Source organism: Suricata suricatta, chromosome 5 (genome assembly GCF_006229205.1).
Source record: "Suricata suricatta isolate VVHF042 chromosome 5, meerkat_22Aug2017_6uvM2_HiC, whole genome shotgun sequence".
Classification (NCBI taxonomy): Eukaryota; Metazoa; Chordata; class Mammalia; order Carnivora; family Herpestidae; genus Suricata; species Suricata suricatta.
In genome coordinates this window covers 124,309,291-124,333,788 of record NC_043704.1, presented here as the reverse complement: position 1 = coordinate 124,333,788, position 24,498 = coordinate 124,309,291, and the positions used below count along the sequence as shown (strand labels likewise).

At 36.9% G+C, this 24,498-nt stretch overlaps 2 protein-coding genes across 3 annotated transcripts in view; one reads left to right on the top strand and one right to left on the bottom strand.

Moving 5' to 3' along the window:
• PPP2R3A (protein phosphatase 2 regulatory subunit B''alpha) overlaps nucleotides 1–7,629 on the top strand; it is a 166,854-nt gene extending 159,225 nt beyond the window's left edge. For both annotated transcript variants that reach the window (XM_029940229.1, XM_029940230.1), the window contains exon 13: nucleotides 5,091–7,629. In XM_029940229.1, the coding sequence (XP_029796089.1) occupies nucleotides 5,091–5,223 (133 nt within the window). In that variant the 3' untranslated portion in view covers nucleotides 5,224–7,629. The remainder of the gene's footprint in view (nucleotides 1–5,090) is intronic.
• Nucleotides 7,630–8,581: 952 nt separating this feature from the next.
• MSL2 (MSL complex subunit 2) overlaps nucleotides 8,582–24,498 on the bottom strand; it is a 34,598-nt gene continuing 18,681 nt past the window's right edge. The window contains exon 2 of the mRNA XM_029940231.1: nucleotides 8,582–12,534. Within this exon, the coding sequence (XP_029796091.1) occupies nucleotides 10,943–12,534 (1,592 nt within the window). The 3' untranslated portion in view covers nucleotides 8,582–10,942. The remainder of the gene's footprint in view (nucleotides 12,535–24,498) is intronic.

Here is a 24,498-nt window from a genome sequence, read left to right as displayed (position 1 = left end):
GGAGCCGGACTGTCTCAGCAAAGTGTGAAAATTTAAGAGGAGCAGGGATAACCTTGGGGGTGGGGGTGATGTGTGTATATTGGGGTGTGAGAAGAAAAAGGAATGACACAAATATTCTAATGCATGAGTTACAGTCTTAAAAATAGAACAGTTCTAATTATGTTTTATAGTGCACAGTAAACAGCACCTTTATATAGACCTGAAATTAATGGTGTTTTTTTTTTTCTGACTGGACAAATCAAAGCCCAATTTTACTTTCTTTCAGTAGTCATTGGTACTTAATGCCAGGCACTGTGGTTAGTAATGAAAATAAATGAAACCCTATCCCTCCCTTCAGGTTCATAATTAGAATATATTTAACCCAAATCTTTATGCTAGCTACACACAAACTAAGAATATACAACTGATGGCTTATGACCCTAAGGAACTGGAAGAGAACAAAACCTGAAGTGAGATCAGCTTCCGAGGCAAGAAAGTGGGTAGTACATATTAAACTTTAGCAAGAGTTGGAACAAAATATTTTCTAGTTACTAAATGGGTCAGCAAGGAAATTTATTGATCCAAATGTCCAACTTCTCAAGTATTTCAGTTACTCCATTTTATATAAGTGATTTAGGGTTTAAAAGTGTAAAGGTAAGATTAATCCACTCCTATTTCTAAAGCATTATAGACTCCAAATTAAAGAACTACTTAACATTTCATTCTATTCTTACAGCCACCCTAGGTCTTAGACTTCTCAAACCCTTTATCCAATATTCTACCACTTTACCCCTGAAAAGAGAATCCCAAATATAGAATCAGACCACAATTCCCAGATAATACCTTGATACTGCACAAATCTATTTTCAGACCATATATGTGCCAATCATTATTTTTGCTAATTCCAGGAATTGGCAGAATCAGCCTTAATACTTTTGTCCAGAAATGGCTCATCTGAGGGAAAAACTTACTTAGGGAAACAGGTTTTTAGAGGCAACATATTGCTAGCAAATATATATAAAACCATTATTTTCCCTTATGCTAACAACACTGTTAATACTAGGTTCAATTTGTTCTCAGTTTGATACCTAGGCTTTCTAATGAACTATTTTTGAACCCTAAGAGTTCTGCTTCAATCCTCTTACCCTGCTCATTCCAAAACAGCCAGTTAAATTAACAGAGACTATTTCATAAAATAAATCTTCATTTATGCCCAGAGGAGTCCCAGGTACCTACAAGTAAGCCTGGAAGTGGTCATTTAGAAGGAATCGGCTCTTTCAGGAATTCCTAGAGAACACGATGAAGTTTAGACTCTCACAGTTCTGACTTAAGTGACTTTGAGATGACTTTTGCACTCTCACCATTTTACTGACTTCAGCCTTCCCTGACAACTCAATTTATCATTTCACAAGAGCCTTAGGACATCATTTTTTATTCAACATTTTGAGCTCCTAGTGCCAGGCACTATACTATAGCCCAAGGAAATTAGCGAGTTGGCAAATGGATACTTTATAATCAAGTAGAGAAGACAGACATTTAATTATATAATTGTGAAGGAAACAAACAGAGCCAATAATGTAGAGAGACTTGCAACTTAGGGTGCTGAGAAAAATTCCTGAGATGATGACAACAAGGTTGAGAAGGAAATCATTCTGAAAAAACGGAACAAAGATGTTCTAGGTAGAGAGACAAATAAATTCAGTGGCTCTGAGTCAGGAAACAAAGTGTGTGTTGAGGATACTCTTGAATTAAACAAGAAAATAATATAATCCCATTTCCAGTTTTTGAAGATAGTTATCTTCAGATTGCTAGTGGTACAAGAATAGAGAAGCACGAGACAAATAAGGAAGACATTACATCTAAATAAGAGATGGCCATGGGGATTAAAGAGGGCACTTGTGATGAGCACCAGGCATTGTGTGGAAGTATTTAATCACTATCCTGTACACCTGAAACTAATACTACACTCTGTGTTAACTGGAATTGAAACAAAAATTAAAAAAAGAGTTGGTGGTTATTCAGCACTGGGAACCAAGAATTTTTTAAATCATCTCTGATTAAAAGATGAAACAAGTTAACCAAAAGGAAAGGGCACTAAAGGCCACAGAACAACATATATAGTGGTATTAGGTCCCAAAACCGTAACCTACTTTGACAAGCTAAATCGCCTGGTATGGCAATAGCAAAAAGTATGTGACAAGAGTGTAGGCAGGAAATCCAGTTGTTAGAAAACTATTGCAGTCCAGGCAATGAAATATAGTGCCCTGAACTAAATCAGTGGCAATGGGAACAGAGGGGCAGGATTGTGTCCATGTATTATTCTAAATGGTAGAAGAAACTGGCTGGATTTGAAAAGGGAAGGCAAAGGAGGGAAGAGAAACTTGAGATTACTGGATTTCTGGCTTTAAAGGGGGTAGATTATGGTGGAGCCAGAATGTGGGAAGGTTGAGTTCAGCTTTGTATATACTGCCATAATGGAAGAGCCATAAAAGTAGGTAGGTGGATACATGGCAGTCTCCATCTTAGAGACTGAGGCTGGACATGTATATTTAGAAACCACAGGTAAACGAGCAGTGGATAAAGTCATAAGAAAGAATGACCGTCCAGAGAAGTACAAAATAAGAAAAGCTTAGTCCAGAATTCTAGATTCAGACCCTGAAGGGGCAAGAGTTAGAGCAGTGTTTCTCAATGGCACTGATAATTTTAAGCTGGATAATCCTGTTGTGAGGTGTTGTCTGGCACATTATAGGATGTTGAGCAGCATACCTGAACTCTACCCACTAGATGCCAGAACGCACCAGGTTGTGACTATCAAACATGCATCTAGACATTGCCAAATGCCCTGGAACCGGGGAATCACCTCCATTTGAGAAACACTGAGGTAGAGTAGGAGAGTAGAGTAAAAAAATTTTAGGGGTACCTGGGTGGCTCAGTCAATTAAGCATCTGACTTTGGTTCAGGTTATGATCTTGCAGTTTGTGAGTTCGAGCCCCCCATCAGGCTCTGTGCTGACAGCCCAGATCCTGGAGCCTGCTTTGGATTCTGTCTCTCTCTGCCTCTCCCCTGCTCACACTCTGTCTCTCTAAAATAAATGAAGGAGAAGGGGAAAGGAAAGGTAAGGATAAAGAGAAAAGACAAGACAAAGACTCTAAGTTCCCTCAATCCAGAAGATTCCTCCAAAGCCTCCATGCATAGTACTATTCTTGGTGCCTCGAGAGTACAAAATACAGGCAGCATTCCTCTATATCCAATCCACAGGGCATTGGAATATCTTTATGTGCTAGACTGGATCATATCCATTGCTAGAAGTCCCATTTCAGGGATGAGGCTACAATGGGAAAAAAAATATTCTTTGTAGAAACTTATTCACAAATAACATACACAAAAAATGTGACCCTGACCCCCTAACAGGATTAGGTGTCACCACCCTGCTTCAGTAGTAAGCCCAAGCACTTCTCTATCTTGAGAATAATACCTAATACTTTCCTAGAGTTTATGATTTATAGATCCTCTCACCTAATCTCCACTTGACCCTTATAAAGGGTCAGGACTGCTATTACTCATTAGTTGAGGAAATGGATGCAGAGGGGTTAAGTAACATACCCAAAATAATATTAAGTGATCAAACTGAGATTGGAACCTGACTTTTCCAAAGCCCATGCTCTAAGACTATAAACCCCATAACCATTATTGCAGATGGCCTCCATTACAGTACAAGCTCAGTAGGAAGGGGCTAGTTCAGTCTTTTTCACCTTTGTATTCCTAGCATTTGGCTCATGCTCACATATTTATTGAAGGAGTCTCAGTTCAGACCTCTTGAACTTATTCCCAGATCTGCACCGAGATGTTTAGACACTGAGAGCTCAGTTAAGTTTGGATATCAAGAGGAAGAAAATGTCTTCCACTTTTGACAGGAAATAAGCACAGTTATCTGACACTGCATTGCTAGAATCAGCTTTTGAGAATTCTGGTCCAGTAATGGAGGCTCAACCATCAACACCTAAAGCAATGTTACCTTCCCTTCTGCCTCCTTATCCAACAGATGCCAGTTACATTGAGGCCTCAAGAAGATGGGAGAAGAATGGAAACAAAGCACAGAATGGAATATTTCTGCAAAATGAAGTTGTAAATAATTTTTGATACGATCATAAAATGGTACTCAAGGAGACGTTTTCTAAACATCAGCTAGGCTTTTTTTTTTTTTTTTTTTAAACATTTCCTACCCTCTATTCAAAAACGTTTTAGAGTTGAATAGGTACCACCTCAACTCCTGGGCACACCTGTCTCAAAATATTTTTCTTTAGCCAGCGTTGGTACCTTTTTGATGAAAGGACTGCGTGTCCAGGAATTTCTGCACAATGTAAAAAGTCCTTGCAAAGTGTAAGGTTAATAAGCTGGTGATGCCAAATACTGTTAACAGATACTGGTAATTATCTTTTTTTCCTGGGACCAGATATAGCCTCAGCATACTTCTCAGTACTTCAAGCAGCTGTCATTCCCACTAGACATACTGTCATCTCTGCCTAAGGCCACCCTCAAGAATAGCCTGGAAAATGATGGAACTCAGGGGATACCAAGAATTTCTAAGGGTTACAATTAAGCAGGGGGAATATGCAGGGAAGTTCTGTAAAGAATGGAAGAAATCCATGAATGGATGAATAGGTACACATTTGCACATCTAAATGTACTTCTTGGAAACCATAGAAGCTATAAAGCTATTTGAGTTGAACATTCCCCACTCGACATGAAAGCCACTTCAATGAAAGCATTCCTATGAAGTTCGTACTTTATGGACCTCACACCCTCCCCAACATAGTCTCCTCCATAATGCTCTCATTCACACCAACGCTCCTAGGGAAAGCTAGACACAGCAGATTTTCAACAAATCCTAACATGAATATGGGCTTTAACAAATATGCAGAATGTTTTCTGTTCTAGATGAAAGCATGGTCTCCTCCCGCATGGTTCAGTTGTTTATAGCTGTCATTTAGCAACTGAGGGTACTTTTGCAAGCCTGATGGTTTCGAGTCTCTAGTTTGCCATACTGACTTCTACCCAAACAATGAAGTTTTTTTTTAAATCAGCAATTCACTTTTGTTTTGTTCTTTCAGCTCCTTTGAAGATTATGAAACAGAAGAACCTGCCTCTCCCTCTGAAATTGGAAACAAAGGCAATAAAAGTAAAATAGTAACCTCAAGCCTTTCAGAGAAATGTGGAAAGCTTCAGTCAGTGGATGAAGAATAGCTGCCAAGGTCTACATGAAAGAGAGATGTATTTTAAATCTTTTTCTTGTGGAGATGCTCTAGTTTGCATACTGCTTAAAGGCTTTGATTTCTGCAAGTGTGTATCTGCACTAGGAACTTTAAAACATTTTTAAGCAATAGATCTGGATACACATACTCAATTTGGGGGACTCCTCCAATTTGCCTCAAACCTCTTACAGACCTTTTTCTCCAAACAAATACAATAATATACATCACCTTCCAAAGTCTGTGAATCCGCACTCTTCACCCCTGAATGTACCAGCGATCTCTTTGGGACAGTGCCAAGCACAATTCTCCCTCAGGACTCCCATGGAGCCCAGAAGAAACCTTCACTTGCAGAAAACTTGAGTCAAAAAAATTCTGAAACTTGAGAAAGCAGTTAAAGGGCCTTCAGAAGTGATTTAGCCCTGGTAATAAAAGCACTGCCAGAACATCTCAGACTTTTTAATGTGTGTACTGGAGTTCAAAGATCTTGAACCTACTTGGTTTAATCTAACTTCACAATGACCTGCCAAACTGCGAGTCACTTTACATCCTCAGGTGTTATAACCACTGGGCCTCCCAACCTTGCTGGCAAGCTCTGCAGAATCTCTCCCATCCTGACTGTGGATCTTATATAAAATAGGATGAAAAAAACTTATAAGTACAGCATTTGACTCATACTTGAAAAATTTTCCTTTTAACTTATCTAACATTTGTGGAGAATTACTGAATGATTTATTAATCTTCAAATTAGTTGATGTCCCCCATCTACACTTCCTATCAGAAGGCCTACCTGAAGACTTAGTGATACATGAAAATTTTTACTAGATGCATTCATCACTGAGTATTACACTCAGCCAACAGTAAAGGCCTCAATCTAAACATTACCCATTCATGTTGAAAAGAAACTATTTCAGATATTCCATCAGCTCAATATATAACACAAAAATGGAAGAAAACTGTGATGCCACCCATTAAAGGAAACCGGTTTCATCTTTACCATAGATGTGTTCATTACAGAATTATTTTTTCAGCAAGTCACAATGCAGCCAAATCCTGCACTATCCTTAAGAACTAAAAATACTTCTTAAAAAGGATGGAAATTTCTAATAGTATAAGTAAAAGAAACCACCAAAAACTTTTTAACAACGATCTGTCAAAGTCATCACCTTTTCCCCTGGGTTTTTTGCTTTAACCACATGTCCTGAATGTCCGAATAGCTACTCTTGCCACCCTGCTTGGTTCCCCCTTACTAGTGTGAAAGTCAAACAACAAAATAATCAAACCTTGGGCGATGGTGGGCAAAAAGTGGACATAAGGGCAATTTAAATGCACCATCAACTGATACAAATAGTTATTGTACTGATACAGTTTGCTGTTATTTTACCTTTTATGATCAGAACTAATCTTCCATTTAACTGTTAGAGAAAGTGAAAAATATTAAAATTTGGCATCTAATAGTTCACAAAGAACTAAAAGCTTAAAAATGACTAAATTTTTAGGAAAAACTATATGCAATAACCTAAATACACTAGTAAATTAAAAGGTATTTGTATTTGTGATACATGAATTTTACCATCTATACCATCCACCCTTTACCAGGGAGAGAAAGCAATTTTTATTTCACATAAAATATTAAAAAGGTAGTATCTTTTAAAGCCAGATATGGTTTAAAGGTTTTATTATCCATAATGATCTAAACGATTTCTAAGCCTCAACAAAAAGTAAAAAAATTTCAATATACATTTTTTTTTAAACATACTATTTGGCTTTTACCTTTTTACCTGTGTCTCCTTACTGAAATCCTTTTGCCTTTACTTTCGTCTATATTTGGTTTCAAGTCTGTAACTATTATGAAAAGTAACAGCTACTCCATTTAAGATAAAGCTATTTTAATTTAAGCTACTCAAAGATTCATATTTTCAGAAAGAAGCTTTTTATTGTACTCCTTTCTTAAGAGTTGAATGCAAGGAATGTGAATTCTGAGGAACTAGGAGAGTATATATATGTATATGACTTTCTGGTAAAGAGATCTCACTGAATATAATCATTAACTGCCCAACTGGAAATTTCAAGTTTTTTACAATATCCCTGGCCCCCTGATAAAAATGGAAGGTTATCATGGCCTTAATGTAGTCAATGAAAAATTCACTTCATAACAAAACACTAATTTCTAAGGTAATCAAACTAATGAAATTCTGTGTATTTTCTCTGCATCTTATCTATGTCACCATGGCAAAGTGTTTATAAAATTCTAGAATTAAATGAGGTGTAAGGTATTTGGTCAATTTTTGGAAATGTTAAAGTGTGTTTGGGTGGAGAAACCTGCATGATTTAACTTGTTTTTGTTTTTCCCTTTTTGCAAAACTAAATAAAGTTGTCAAATATGAACCATGTTCACTAAGATAATCACTACACACTTTTGGTTTGATTCACACTCGCAGTTCCTTTTTACGTAATACTGTAAATAGATTTGAGTTTCAAAGAATAACTCTTTGAACCCCTGGAAAACTATAAAGAAAGATCTAGAAGGATAACACCTCGTAACTGAGAGGGGATTTCCTCTGGGGGGCAATAAGGAAGACTAGATATTGGGAATAAGAGGTTTATAAGGATCAAAAGGGAATTTAGCCTTATATATTATATAATGTATTCTTTTTAAAAGAATGTATAATTGTTATTTGGTTACTTAAAACTTTATTTTTTAGAAAGGAGAAAAGTTAAAATATCCAAGTATTAAATGAGTAAAGTTAAAATATCCAAGTATAAGATTTCAACTTAGTATTTCCTAAAACATCTTCATATTTGTTACCTATTATATCGGAAAAGAAGTATTATTTCTCATATGTTGTAAGACTTACATTTTTCCAAGGTTACCAGAGAAGTGTTTCCAGAATACTAAGAACAGAGTGAAATAAAAGGAATTCTTTATCCTAGGACATTATAGCTCTGCACAGAAATGTAGACTTAATGAAGTTAACCAAAAAGATAAGTCGTCAGCCCTAAGACTTCTATCACCTAAGGTGAAAGATCATTTGATCTTAGGTATGTTAGATCATGTTACTTATGTAATAACATATGTATGTTAATAACAAAGACTCAAAAGAACAAATGAAGATGTGTCATATTAAAAGCTGTTACTGTTTTGGTGATTTCAAATCCTGATAAAGTAAATCCAGTTACTTCAGTAATAATTTCTCAATCATCCCTAGTTAGCCATTGGTCAGGATTCCTAAATAACCCATGATATAAAGAAAAACCATATAAAAATCAAGGCACTGTAATTATCTTCCCCAATGTATATAATATAGGCCATTCACAGCATGCTATCCCAAACTCCTCAGTATTCTACAACATAGAATTAGAAAACTAACATTTATTGATAGATTTAAGGTGTAATACAGGTTTCCAAAAATGTGGCAGTGAGAATACCAGCATAAAAAAGAGAAACTTGTGCTAAAAACAACCTGAATTCATCATTGGCAATATTACATAACAATCAAGGCCCTCACATACTAATGATTTCCGTTTTCTCTATATTGCCAACCTCCCATGCATCAAAAAACACAAAACTAAAATTATCAAACTTGGGAAGCAATAAAGTATTCTATGAATTTTAAGATCATAATAACTAGGAAAGTTTGGGAGATTTGCAAAATATATCCTAATCATCCATGGGTACAATCTCATTTCTAGTCATTTTTGCAGTGATCATTAGTGAATAAAGAACAGATTTTACAAGTTTATATAGCAGGGCATCTGGGTTCAACACAAAACTGTTACAAACTTTTAGGCAAATACATGTTGCGTAAGACACTGCTAACACTTAGAGGAATTAAATAAAATTCCAAAACTTGGAAAGCAAATAAAGACAAGACAACTAAGAAGCATTTTCCACCATTTACTCTTGTTATCAAAAATAGTTCAACTCTTCTTGCAAAACAAAAACAAAATAGTACATACTGGACACATACATCACATTTTTCTTCCTATGGCTTTAGCCCACCCCCACCCCACCAAAAAAGACAAAAAAAAAAAAAAAAAAAAAAAAAAAAAAAAAAAAAAAAAAAAAAAAAAAAAAGGCCCAACAACAACAAAAACAACTCTACCTGACCACATTCACAGAAAATGACACCAGGATACACTACAAAACAGAAGGAGGTGTCATCTGCTCTGTGTCCAAAGGTTTCTTCTCCATGTCTTGTACTAGGTGAGTAACCATCATTGAACATGCTGTGTGCCAAATCAAAACATAACTTCAACAGGTCAGATCTCATGAGAGATGGTGAACGTAGTAGAAATTGGAAATTTTCCAGCAGTATTTTTCTTTAAATAAGCACTGTCAAAGCAGCAATTCTTTTAAATCATAAGGTCATTTCTTTACAACCTAGTCAGTCCTTGTTTTATTTGGGCTGTGCTCTTTTCAAGCAACTGACTAGATTTCCCTTCAACAGAATGTTTGTACTTATCTCCCCCATAAAAATTAAAGGGAAGACGTGCATTTAAACTGAAACATAGTTTGTGCTTTACATGCAAAAGAGCATTCAAAAAAAAAAAATTCCTCCTAATTTCAAACCTACCTAAATGCACAGGCTTCATAAAAAGGCATTTTTATTTGGCCTCCATAAAGAAGCCTTCATAACGAATAGCACCGAAAGAAAGAATGAGAGAAGAGAAGAGAAGAGAGGAGATTAGAGAGAAGAGAGGAGAAGAGAAGGAGCATATTCAAAATAAAGTGTGAAACTATTAGAGGAACCAAAAACAACAATCAAGGAAGTGGCCAACAGCAATAAATATAATGCATAAATCTTGTAAGTTTTGGGGCATTATTCCAAAATTATTTTAAATAAATCCCAACTTCTAAATAAAAAATTTTTTTATTTTTAAAAAATTGTCACATCTTATAATCTAAATTCAATTACCTTCAGAATAAAACTGCTCTTCTCCACTTCATTTATCTAATTATAACATTGCTAAAAGTGAAGGATTTCAAAAATTTTTCCCTAGAAACGAGTCAGACATAACTATAAAAGGGACTCAACTCAGAAGAGTTTTGTAGCATAAACACCTAAATATCTGTAGTCTGACTTTTCAGTTTGTTCACTTTTTAAAAGACATATTTCAACATTCTAATGAGGGGCAAATTTTCTTTCATAATACTGCTGACTTAAGAACTGCTACATACACCAGTAGCCAATTTTCATGATCAGAAATGGTATTACATCAGCACAAAGGTTGAGCTGGACACATCAGCTTTTCAACAGGAGAACCATCAATGGCATCTGAAGGCAGCACTGAGTCTCCTGAACAAACTAATGGCTACTTTTTTCACAAAAAATTAGCACAATCTTTATGAACTGACTAGATACCACTTCCTTACATTTAATCATAAACTTTGATTATGCACAAAGCATGACCATAAACAATGAGGTTAATGTTATTTTCCTTGCCAAAGTTCATTTTGTATAAATCAGTTGCATCAGCATTTGTTCTCAAACTATGTGGTTCTGTAAGAACTAAGGACATATAGTTGTAGGGTTACTCCTCCATTATCTGCAAACTATTTCCCCGACACTAACACATATAACTTAGCAATGAAAACACTTGATACAAGTGATCTATATGCAGGAGCTCCGGCAAGTTAAACCAACAAAACCATAGCTGCCGTAAAACTGTAGCTATTTCCCTACCAGAGGTAGGTTTAAAGACCCACTGATTTAACAGTCGAATCTCATGTCTATAGCTTCATCCAAACTTTTATCATCATGTGTACTGGCAGCTAAAAATGTTGTTACTGGGGACCCTGTGACATTAATTACACTGGTGCTGGTACTAGCATTGCGCACAGCAATGCTAGTCACATTAATGCCCAAAGTGAGCCTGGTCTGCTCCAAGGCCTTTTCTGGCACAGCAAATGCCTCCAGCTTCTTCTCCCCATTGGCCATATAGGAGTTTTGGCAGCCACGACATATACAATCTAAGCAGGCTTTGCGGTTAGAGTAGCAAGGGCAGCGTTGGCCGCGGCATGTAAGAACACTTGGATTTTGAGTAGCACGCCCACATTTACACCCTTTCTTTTCCTGGGGTTTTTTATACACAGTCTTGGTAGGACTTCCTGGCATAAAATGGTGACTAGGAATCTTTTCCTTTACTGTTTTGTCTTTTTTAAGAATACCTGGCTTGGTTTTTGAGTGAGATTTCTTGGATCCATGTTCATGACTCTTTTTCATGCTTTTAGTAGATAAAAGTACAGTTTTGCTGATTTTGGGTGTTGTGCCTCCATTGGGAACAGTTGCTATAGGCTGAAGAGAAATTTTGCTCTCTCGTTTCACTGTCACAGGAGCAGATGCTCCCAACGTTGGGCCTCGGATAATGGTAGAAATTGGAAGTGGCTGAACTTTCTCACTGTCACTTTCTGATCTGGATCGTTTTCTATTCAATTTTGCTACCTTCGGAGTTGCTGCTGTACATGATAACCCATGAAGTGCAGGGCTGGTGGACATGAAAACATTATGGCTAAGAGACTGGGAAGAAAGCTGCAGAAAAGGTCCATTGGATACAGTGGCTTCCAAGTTGGGCTGCAAATTAGGGCAACAAACCTCTGTATTCGAAACAGTTTCTAAGCTGCGAAGAACTTCCTCAACACTCAGTAATAAAGAATCACCAGGTTTTATATCTTCACTGAAACTGCAGATATCAATGCCTGTGGAGCATAAGTCAGTGGCTACAGTGTCACAGACAGGTGGCAAGCTGTCAGACAGATCCTCAGTTTTTATGTCAACAGTGTTACATACATCAATTGTGTTTGAATGTTCAGGTGAAGGAATATTTATACCAAATCTATCTATTGAAAGCCCATTATAGGTAGGCAAACCATTGATAACAGAACTGCCAATAGCAATGCTGAGGGTGCTTTCAGATATTGGAGATAAACTAGCTTGAGGATCAGCTGTGGGTTCTGAGGTTGAAGGTAAAGGGGAATGTGTTAAACACAAAGTAAAGGATGAATCTGAGGGTTTCTCTGTCTCCTCACAAAACAATGATCCATCATTAAGCAAAGCCAAAATATCAGAAGAACAGTCGACTGCTTCTATTATATCCCGTGCCAATGTAGTCTGTGTTATATATTCGCATAGTTTTTTGTAGCAGTTCACTAGGATGCTTAACTGCTTGTTTTCCTCAAATTGCTCATAGTCTTTGCACCAGCTACATGAAGGTTTCATCATCATTTTCTTGCCTTTACAAGGTTTGCAGACATAATGTTGGCAGGTGGAGTTGGTGGGTGCAATAGGATCTTGTAGCAAATGTCCTAAGAGGGAAAAAGGAGGAAAGCAAAGATTTTAGTAAAACAAACTTATGATTTCATATACTGAAGATTTTAAGTAAGCTACTGAGATGGATTAAACTCACCAGACCAGGTAACAAAAAATAGATCTTACTGGAAATGGACAAATACTCAATAGTGCACTTCACTTCCCCATTCCTTTATCTCAAACCAGAATCTTCCTTGATTCTATGTTTCTCTCCCAAACAGTATGTTCTGGTCCACTTTCTTATTCTCTTCTCCAAAGGCTATAAAGAGGTGAAGATCAGTCACCAAAAGCACAAACTAGGCTTAAAAACCCTTGGAACCTCAACCTAATGCAACATAATAATGCTAGACTGTACTGAACAAAATCATAATATTTATTTTGTATTAAACACTGGGAAAGAGAGACACTTAATCCCTACCCTCAGAACTGCTGAAGGGCAGCATTAGTACAAAGGCAGCATCACCCAAAAAGTATAATTTCAAACCATTTATATTATATACACTAATCGTAAACTAAGAAAAGATGAAAATATAGTTAAGATGAAAAAGAACTGTGTTCATGTATCAAAAGAAAAAAGAATACTACACTAAACTATTGTTTTCCTACAGAAAATCAAAATACAATGACCAAAAAAAATTATTAAAATGTTTCAAAAGGAAAAAGGGGACATACTACCTCACTCAAATTCTGACAAAATACAAAATGACCCTATCATAAACCACAAATATCTGAAGTAAGGCAGTATCGTATAAAAGTGAAAGTAGTCTTCCAACTACATATAACTCCCAAATTAAAAATGACTTGTGTAGATTATGTATCAGGAAGGGGAAAGCAACTAGATTCAGTCCCTATTTCCACCTTACTCCTCAAAGTAGTAATGTGCTTGGTCCCCAATTCAGGACAAATGGTTAGTAATAAACTCAAAGCGGCACCTATTTTCTCACACAAAACTATTTTTAAGTTTTTCTTAAGTAATTATTAAGTAATTTATGACTCGGGCATGGAAAAGAAGGTACTTCAGGCTATAGGCAAGTAAAATTAGCAAACCTTCTCCCTTTAAAGCAATTATAAACCTGAAAATCTTTGACAAAATGAGTCATTTTCATGTTCAAAGACATAAAACCATTGGAGAAGTATTTATGTTCAAAGAATGCTCAATTTCAGCTAACGACATTGAGAATCTGTGGGGTTTTGGTCTGGGGCTACCCAGTTCTCTCCTACTGTCCAGCTCCCTTAGTGTTGCCCTGTGAAAACCAGAAGCTGCTGTGATGGCAGAGGGCTCACTCCATTTTTAGTGCAGAGGATAAAACAAAGACCCAGAGACGTGATCACTGAAAGTGACTTCTCGGAGGCTACTCAGATGGAGAAGGCAAACAACACAGTTCTTACTAGCCTGAGGTTGCATAATCCCAGATTAAACACAAACAAGATGAAATTCACCTCCAAGTTGATCTGTAAATTCAATGTAATCCTTATGAGAATCTCAGGTGAGTTGTTTTGTTTTTGTTTGTTTTTTTCAATTGATAGACTGATTCTAAAATTCTTAGGGAATCAGAGGACCTAGGATAGCCAGAACAATTTTTTATAAATTTTTTAATGTTTTTGTATTTATTTTTGAGAGACAGAGAGACAGGGGAGAGTCAGAGAGAGTCAGAGAGACAGACAATCTGAAACAGGCTCCAGCAGAGTTAGCTGTCAGCACAGAACCCAACGCGGGGCTCAAACCCACAAACTGTGAGCTCATGTCCTGAGCCAAAGCTGGACACTCAACCGACTGAGCTACCCAGGTGCCCCCAGAACAATTTTTTAAAAGAGCAAAGTCAGAAGACTTAATCTATCAAATTCCAAAATCTTCTTTAAAGCCACAGTAATCACAACAATGTGGTAGTGGCAAAAGGATTAGACATATAACTCAATGGAACAGAACAGAGTCCAGAAGGAAAACTCTTACATTTATAGTCAAATGATTTGTGCAACAAGAGTGCCCAGATAATTCAACAGGGAGAGTATTTTCCACACATCTCATGGAACAATATGATATTCAAATGCAAAAAAAAACAAAAAAAACAAAAAAACACCCAACAACTGATCAGATCCTTACCTTACAACACACACAAATATTAACTCAAAATGGATCGCAAACACCTAAATGTAAGACCCAAAATTCTAGAAGAAAAACACAGGAGAAAATCATAGCTTTGGGCTGGGCAAAGTGTTAGATATGACATCAATATACAATCTTCAAAGGGGAAAAATAGATAAAATGGATTTCCACAAAATTAAAAATGTGTGCTTCAAAAGACACCATTAAGAAAATGGAAAGATAATCCATAGACTGTGAAAAAATATTTGTAAATCACTTATCTGATAAATGGCTTATAACATATTAAAAATACTTCATACAAATGAGTAAAAAGACAACTCCATTTTTAACATGGGCAAAAGATTTAAAGAAACATTTCACCAAAAAAATATGTCTAATAAGTACATGAACATATTCTCAATATCATTAAAAGTAACACCTTACCACATTGCTACACACCTATTAGAAAGGATAAAGTCAAAGTGACCAAAAGTACACTAACAGTTGGCAGAGATGTGGAGACACTGGAACCCTTCTGTATTACTGGAGAGAATGTAAAGTACAATCACATTGGAAAACAGTTTGGGGAGTTAAGTACACTTAACCATACAAACCAAGAATTCTGCTCCTTCTCAGAGAAATGAAAATATATGTCCATATAAATGTGAATATGCAAAGCTGCATTATTCACAAGAGACAAAAACTGGAAACAATCCAAATGTCCATCCATCAGTAAGATAAACAAAACGTAGTATATTCATATGACTGAATACTGTTCAGCAAATAAAAGAACCACTGGTAAATGCTACAACATAATTAACTTCAAAAACATGCTAAGTGAAAGAAGCCAAATGCAAGAGTATGTTACTGTATTATTTATATAAGATATCTAGGGGCCGCCTGGGTGGCTCAGTCGGTTAAGGGTCTGGCTTCAGCTAGGTCATGATCTTGTGGTTTGAGTTCGAGCCCCGTGTCGGGCTCTGTGCTGACAGCTTCAGAGCCTGGAGCCAGCTTCAGATTCTGTGTCTCCCCCTCTCTCTACCCCTCCCACACTCATGCTCTGTCTTGCTCTGCTTCTCAATAATAAACACTACCCAAAAAAAAGTTTAAATATACATATATTTATAAGATATCTAGAAATAACAGAAAAGCAGACAGTGGCTACCTAGGGCTAGGACCAGAAGCCAGGATTAACTATAAATGGGCAAAATGGAACTTTTTGGCAGTGATGAAAATGTTCTAATATCCCATCAGGGTGATGGTTGCACAACTCTAAAATTAAAAAAAAAAAAAAAAAAAGATAAAACATCAGTAATTATGAAATCCAACACTCGACTCAATATAAGAATTCTTAGAATACCCTTGAATTTATTTAAGGTAGGATGGGAAAGATATGACTACAGAGACACATATGTATGCACTTAAAAGAATAAACCGTAAGGTTAAAAGAATACCTACTGGGAAAGAGAATGAACAAGGCAAACAGGAAAAGAACTAGACTGACTATTCTGGGTTTAACCTGTTTTGTAGCTTTTAACTTTCAAACCATATTTTTTTTTTAATTTTTTTTATGTTTTATTTATTTTTGAGAGAGAGAGAGAGAGAGAGCATGAACAGGGGAGGGTCAGAGAGAGAGGGAGACACAGAATCTGAAGACAGGCTCCAGGCTCATGAGCTAGCTGTCAGCACAGAGCCTGACGCAGGGCTCAAACCCACAAACCGTGAGATCATGACCTGAGCCGAAGTTGGACGCTCAACTGACTAAGCCACCCAGGCGCCCCATATATTTTAAATAATTATATAACAAACTAAAAAATTTTTTGATTTTTTTTAAATGTTTACTTATTTTTGAAAAAGAGAGCAACCAGGAAGGGCAGAGAGAGGGAGACAGAATCTGATGCAGGCTCCACGATGTCAAAGGCAAAGCCCAACATGGGGTTAGAACCCACAGACCGGGAGATCATGACCTGAGCCAAAGTCGGACACTCAACCATGGTCACCGAGGCACCCCACAAACTAAAATTTTAAAAGAAATCCCTAAAAATGAAAAAACAATTGTAATTTTATATCAAATTGATGGTATACCCATTCAAAGATAAACTTTTTATTTTTTTAATGTTTTATTTGTTTTTGATACAGAGAGAGACAGAGCATGAGAGAGGGAGGGGCAGAGAGAGAAGGAGACACAGAACCAGAAGCAGGCTCCAGGCTCTGAGCTAGCTGTCAGCACAGAGCCTGATGCGGGGCTCGAACCCATGAACGTGAGATCTGACCTGAGCCGAAGTCTGAGGCTTAACCAACTGAGCCACCCAGGCGCCCCAAAGGACTTTATAACACAGAAAGTTGACTCTAACCCTAGCATCCCTGTTTTGTTTTCCAGTAATCACAATTTTGGTAGTAGTGTCAGTAGTTACTGTGAAAGTGTTGATGTCTATTGTAGAATAAAGTAAATGTAGATGTCCTTGAAAATCTGGGTTTTTTAATTTTTTTTTAATGTTTTATTTATTTTTGATACAGAGAGAGACAGAGCATGAGAGGGGGAGGGACAGAGAGAGAAGGAGACACAGAACCGGAAGCAGGCTCCAGGCTCTGAGCTATCAGCACAGCTAATGCATAGAGCCTGACGCGGGGCTCGAACCCACAAATGTGAGATCTGACCTGAGCCGAAGTCGGAGGCCCAACCGACTGAGCCACCCGGGTGCCCCTGGGTTGTTTTTTTTTTTTTTTTTTTTTTTTCAGAAGTTGTAAGAGAAAAAGTTAAGAAAAAAAATCCTGTATTTCTGAATTTCAACTGATTTATGAGTATAAATTTATGTTTTCATCTTAAATATGGTTATTTCCTAGTACTACACACTGAAAAGGCTTGGAAATAGGGGACTAACCCCAGGAGCAATGAACTCAGATAATGGTACTGAAAAACAATTTCCTGTTCAGAGGAATCAGGATGTGTTAGATGTGACAAATAACTGTTTCCAGAACTGTGACATAAATTAGACAAAGTAAGTTTTGATTACCTTGTTATTGGAAAGCAAAGAGATTATCAAAGCTCAAAACTGTGTTATACAGGGACTCAGGAGCAAACCTGAAGAGGTTCTTGCTGACCAAACATGAGAAAATCTGAACATGCATAAGTGCAATGGAATGAAGCATATCTAAAAAGTTCAAATCTCTGAGTTCATGATAGAGGAAGGAAAGAAGAAAAAAAAAGAAGAAAGGAAAAATCAGTTTCAGGATGCTAGTGAATCAGCTCATTAGTTTCAAAAGTAGTAAATAAAGAGCAAGCATTCTTCAAGTATTCTGAACAAATGATATAATTTGAATATCATTTTATAACCTCTAATAATTGACAAACTGTACAAGCTAAGTAGTAAGGACAGCCTTCATTCTATCACTGATCTTTTCAACTGCCACTTCAATCAAAACTCCCCCATGAAATAAACACCTTAAAGGATTTACACCTTACACATCTCTGTATCCCTTTCTGAGCTTTTAGGAGAGTTTTCCTAATACTGAGAACTGAAAAAAGACTAGATAACACATCAAAAACTCTCACTTACTGACTCAGGACTCCACCACCAAAGAGTTCTTAAAAATCTCCATTACCTGGCTTCACATTACCTAGTGGATTTGCCCAATCATTCTCCAACACGAATACTTGAATCTTTAACCTACCATTGGAGATGCCTATAGACAAACTTGTTTTAAACACTCAGCTAACCATCCGAACCCTCAAAAGCTTCCCAGAGGGTTCTCTACACTTCACAACAAAGGCAGCTTCAGCAACAGGAGGACAATGAAAAAGATTCAAGGGTTTCTTAGAGCTGGGTGTCAGCCATATACCTATCATATGCCTCCAAGGAAATTCCTCCCCACCACCCAAAAAAAGAAGCGTTAGTTAACACTTCTAGAACTGTAAAACAACATTTTACCCTAGAAAATAAAAAGGATGGGCAATCTGAAGGGAAATGTGTCACTCACTGCAGACTGTACTATAAAAACTGGGGAGGAGGGACACCTGAGCGGCTCAGTTGGTTAAAGCATCTGACTCTTGATGCTCAGATCATGATCTCACAGTTCGTGGATTTGCGCCCCGCTTCGAGCTCTATGCTGACAACACAGGGGAGCCTGCTTGGGATTCTCAAGCTAGCTCTCTCTCTCTCTCGATGCCCCTTCCCAGTTCATGCACACTTGTGTTCTCCTTCTCTCTCTCAAAATAAACAAACTTGAAGTGCTGGGTGACTCAGTCCGTTAAGCATCTGACTTCGGCTCAGGTCATGATCTTGTGGTTTGTGGATTCAAGCCCCACGTCAGGCTCTGTGCTGACAGCCCAGAACCTGGAGCCTGCTTCAGAGAGCCTCTCTTCCCCTCCCCACTCACTGTCTGTCTGTCTGTCTGTTTCTCTCTCTCTCTCTCTCTCTCTCTCTCTCTCTCTCTCTCTCCCCCTCTCTATCTCAAAAATAAACATTAAAAAAACAAATTTTTTTCTAAGTTTTAAAAAAACTGGGGAGATTTTGAGAAGTTTAATTTTAGCTTCAATCATATTCCACAGTCTCACATTCAAGTGCAAAAAAAAAAAAAACTTGTTCAAAATAACACATCTGATTTTAAAAAATATATTGTTCATGACAAAAAAATTTCTCACTGCATTGCCTTGAGTCCGTAACCTGCAATATATCATAGGAATTATTTCCTTTACATAATACAGGCTGTCTAGTAACTAAATGAATTTGATACTATGTGCTCTGTGTTAAATATTAAAGGATCCCATATTAACCCAAAAACACTAATGGCTAAATACTCATTTTCACTTCTCAACTAAAAAAAGTTACTAATTCTTTATCTGTTCTCCCTCTTATTAACTTTTCCCATCCCCAAGTCTGCCACTTATAATTTGAAACTAAGTCTTAGTTTTAGATCACCACAATGTGACTGCAATTCTAAGAATTTCTGACAATGCAGAACTGCTGGTAATTAATTAATTAATACACTTAATGTCAGATTTTTTAATGTTCTTAATTTTGTGAAACTTTTTGTAATAAAATTTTCAAACAGACAAAATCAGAAAATAGTATAATTACCCTTCATATATTATCACCCAATTTCAACAATTATCAAGATTATGCTACATTTGCTTCATCTACCCTTTTAAGTATTTCAAACAAGACCCTGACATCATTAATTCACCTGTCTCTATATATACATCAGTATAAATCACTACAAAGTACATTTCTTCCAAACTGCAATGCCATTATCACACCTAAATCAACAATCTAAATAATTTTTAAACCATATTTAGCTTTAAATTGAGAATAAAACTTAAAACACTAGAAAAGGGCTTTAAAAGCTATCAAAAACATAGTTTATAAGTTATACTTTTCTCAATAAACATGCTTTTTAGCCATACAACTTCCCCAGAGATTTAACAACGATCATTCAAGTCCTTTATAGTATTAGTATATCAAAGCTAGCATTTGGATTGGCTGCTGTATTTTATCCCTATCGCTGACAAGAATCACTGACTGCATCAAGATTTACAGAGCAGCTGAAGTTTGAAAGACCCAACACCACCAAAAGAAATAAGCAAATAAACTGTAACTAGGTCCCAAATCAGTCTGCCCCTTCTCCATTCAAGGAAAAGGCATTCCTCCCTAGCATAAACAAACAAGAATATCATTACTCTCTTAGCAAACCCTTCTAAATACATAAATGATCCCTATTTTGTTTTATAAATTAAAAAAATTTTTTAAATGTTTATTTATTTTTGAGAGACAGAGAGAGACAGCACAAGCAGGGGAGGGTCAGAGAGAGAGGGAGACACAGAATTCGAAGACAGGCCCCAGGCTCTGAGTTAGCTGTCAGCACAGAGCCCGATGTGGGGCTCAAACTCACAAAACATGAGGTCATGACCTGAGCCGAAGCCAGAAGCCGGACACTTAACCGACTGAGCCACCCAGGCACCCCAATCCCTACTTTAAAAAAAAAAAAAAAAAAGCAACTGGCAATTCATTCACTTCAAAATACCACTGGTACAAGTAGCCATATTATATATACATTTTATGTTGACATGCAGACTACCCAGTAAATTAGATCTTACTCAAGTACAAAAGTAAAATCTTTCTGCTTCTCCATTTTAACTGTGACAGCATTTAACTTCACTAATATTTTCATGAGATTATTGGGGAAATTAAGTGTAGGGAGTGCAGAGAGGGGACACAAGCGAAAGAAAAACTGGTAATTACTCAAATGTTTAGCAAAAGTTATTAATCCTTTGAGAACATTGGAACTGCCAATAATAATCAGAAAATAAAACCTATAATGGCAAAAGCTACCACAGGTTAAAATGTAACAAACACATTAGATACGAAGAACAGAGGGACTAAAGAATCGCTGGTCCTCATTTTAGTGTCTATATGGCAAAGAAAAGATCCCAATGAAAGTAATTTCAGCAAAATGAAAACTGACTTAAAAAAATGGAAAATGATGGGGCGCCTGGGCAGCTCAGTCAGTTAAGCATCTGACTCTTAATTTCAGCTCAGGTCATGATCTGGCAGTTCATGAGATGGAACACTGGCACTGGACTCTGAGCTGACAGTGGGGCGGGCCTGCTTGGGATTTTCTTTCTTTCTCTCTGTCTCTCTCTCGCTCTGCTCCCCCCCCCCCCCACTCTCTGCAGCATGCACACACTCTCTCAAACTAAACCTTAAAAAAATGAAAAATGGTTTCAGGAATTAAACTATCTCAGTGACTTAATTTTGGCATTTGACAAAAGTGGACCATATAATTTTAAGTACAATGGCATATGCACAAAAAAAGCATTTATCAGAACCATTCTGTATTTATCACCATCCCCTCTCCAGAATTCCTTCTCCTGGAAATGCTTCTATCATAGCAATAAGGATTGTCTAATCAATAACCTCAAATAATGCAAGTAATTTTATGTAACTCTTCCTTGTATATGAGAAGACACTTGATGATCAGGAAAAATTAGCCAATTATACTCAGATAAACAACATCCTGAAATGTCACTATCAGAAAGTAAAAAATGCCCACAGGCAGGTCAGAGTTAGTGATTAAAAACCATCATACCATTCTCAAGAAGCATTCGTGGAAATTAGAATATTAAATACTCAAAGTACCCATAAGAAGACATGAATCTTACAATACTTAGATATATGGGGGGAAAGCTTGGAAGGGGGAGAAAAACTCAATCTTTTGCTGATAATGCAAGCAACATAAAACAGAAGAGGTATCACAAAATATATATTCCTATATACTAACCCAATAAAATGTTTTCCATAACCACCTAAATTTGCTTCCCAACAAATGGACTCATATCAAAACTAAGTAGAAAATAAAAAGCAATCATTAACTCTTATTAAAGTTATAAAACAAAGGGAGGAAAAGAATGACTAAACTTTACTTGCTAAAATGAAATAATTTTATGCTACAAGATTTTCTTAAAATCATTACTAACAAAAAACTTAAGAAAATAGTACTAACTGGTTATCTTAAAATACTCAAAAGGAGAGTTCTTAAAAAGGAAGTTTTCCAGATTCACTTATATTACTGACTCAAGCGATTACTTCTGAGTAAGTTAAGATACATTTCATCAGTCATTCCTTTCCAAATGGCCCAGATAACTTCCCTGACCACCTTGAGTAGGTCTACAGTAACATATACAAAAAGAAATAGTGACAAAGAGAGGAAAGCTTTATTAAAACCAATTAGGAATGTTGTTACCAGCCAAATCCCTCTGAAGCTCCTGGACCCAAGACAGGATAGTAACTTATAGCAATAACAAAACATCTGACTGAATGATGACTGACAGGTGACACACTTGATCTTGGAAAGGCACTCTCAAAATGCTGCAGGCAGAAAAATCAAGTATTTTGTTTAGGAATGTAGTCTGGGATTCTGCTAGGCACACTTTTTCCTCAACCATGAGGCCAAGACTTTTGTATAGACTCAATCTAACCGTATTTGTTTCAAATATACTTCACTGATTTCCATTTTCTACAGTAGGACCAAAAAAAAAAAAAAACTGGTCGTATTTTAAATATTCTCAAGAATAATCAATGAAAACATGAGTCTGATCTTGAATGGGGGTAAGGATCAACTTTCAATTTACAAAGACAATAAAAACAAGACAGCAGCAACACAAACAATGAATGATAGGAGGGGAAGGGTAAAAGCTAATTAAATGCCACGATCATTATTCACATGTTTAAGAAAGTATGCCTCTTGTCTCATCCTAAAACATGTCCTAATGATTTTTTCTGTATGTTTGGCACTATATAAAACTAAATTTCTTTTACTATTACACAATTTTTCACCATTTGCCTGGATATTTCTCAGAAACATAAAAAACTGGTAGATGTTAAATCCCTTAAAGTTTAGCAAACCTGTTACAAATCAAAAGAAATTTTAAAGTTCATCAGTGTTGCATATCAGGTGCCTAGCCACTCAAACTCCTAGTGGGCTAGAAGTTTACCTGGGGCACTCAGAACTATCACTTACAGAGAAAGGAAGGAAAAGGAAGGAGCAGAGAAAGAACAAGTTAGGCTGGGATATAATGACCCCACTGTAAGCTCTGAAACTAGGAACTAGGATGGTGCTGAGGCATGTCCTATGTTGGAACAAGGGATCCAGGTCTTTAATGGATTGGTCTTCGGATGCAGGCTACTCCCAGAAAGGGGTGTGAGCTTAACGAAGAGGCTCTCTTCTGCCAAGGGTAATTCCCAGAGAGGTCTAACAGACCCGGCAACACTCTCCGTGATTAGGAGAATAAAGTCCTTCCATCCTTAAGTGAGGATTTGGGCAGTGCATATAATGGAACCCACTATAATTAGTTAATTCTGTTAACTGTCTAAATCTGATCAATTTTGAGTAAATATATGTAATGAATAATAATGATACGCTTTTAAAAGAGACTTTGCCTAAGGACCCTGGGTGGCTCAGTCAGTTGAGTGTCTGACTTCGGCTGAGGTCATGATCTCATAGTTTGTGGGTTCAAGCCCCATGTCAAGCTCTGTGCTGAGAGCTCAGTGACTGAAGCCTGCTTCAAATTTTGTCTCTCAATCTCTCTGCCCCTCCCCCATTCACAGTGTCTCTCTCTCTCTCTCTCTCAAAAATAAACATTAAAAAAAACTTACAAAAGACTTGGCCCTCCATTTCTTACAGTTATCAAGTAACTAAATATCTAGGTTCTTTCCAGCTCTAAAATTTGATGACTGTTAAAATTTCATAGCAAGATTATTTATTGAGTATCAAAGTTTTACCATTGGATATCACTAATTATTGAGGTGACAGAAAGGTCTATTTTATATGTTGCAAGTTTTATATGTTTGAAAGTTACAAAATAAAATCCAATAAAAGTTGCAAGTTACCAGAGGCTTTACATATTTCAATATTCTCCCTCTTTCCCCACTTCCCATTCTTACACCCACTCCTGTAAAACACACACCCACACACCCACCCACCCACACACACACACACACCCTCACCCTCTTCTTTCCTCCAAGATAAATCTTCCATCCTCTACTGCTCTGGCTTCAATCCTCCCTTCACCACTTACCCACCTAACTGTATTCATACCCTCTCACATTTCTACTTTCAACCTTCCTTCCCTATAGCAATTTCCCTTCCAGTTGTTCATAAACTAAAGTATTTCCCTAGACTCAATCTTCTAAAGGAAGGTAAAAATTGCTAATCTCAAATCAGTAAATATTTCTGGTTGATCATTCTTCCTTAAAAGGAAGGGTTGCTCTCCTCTAGACTGTCTCCTCTACCTTTTTTACATCCTCTTCTGTCCTCTCCTTAGTTTCAGTATTCGCCATGTTTCTGTTTTAAGATCTATCCTTCTTACTCCATTGTGGTG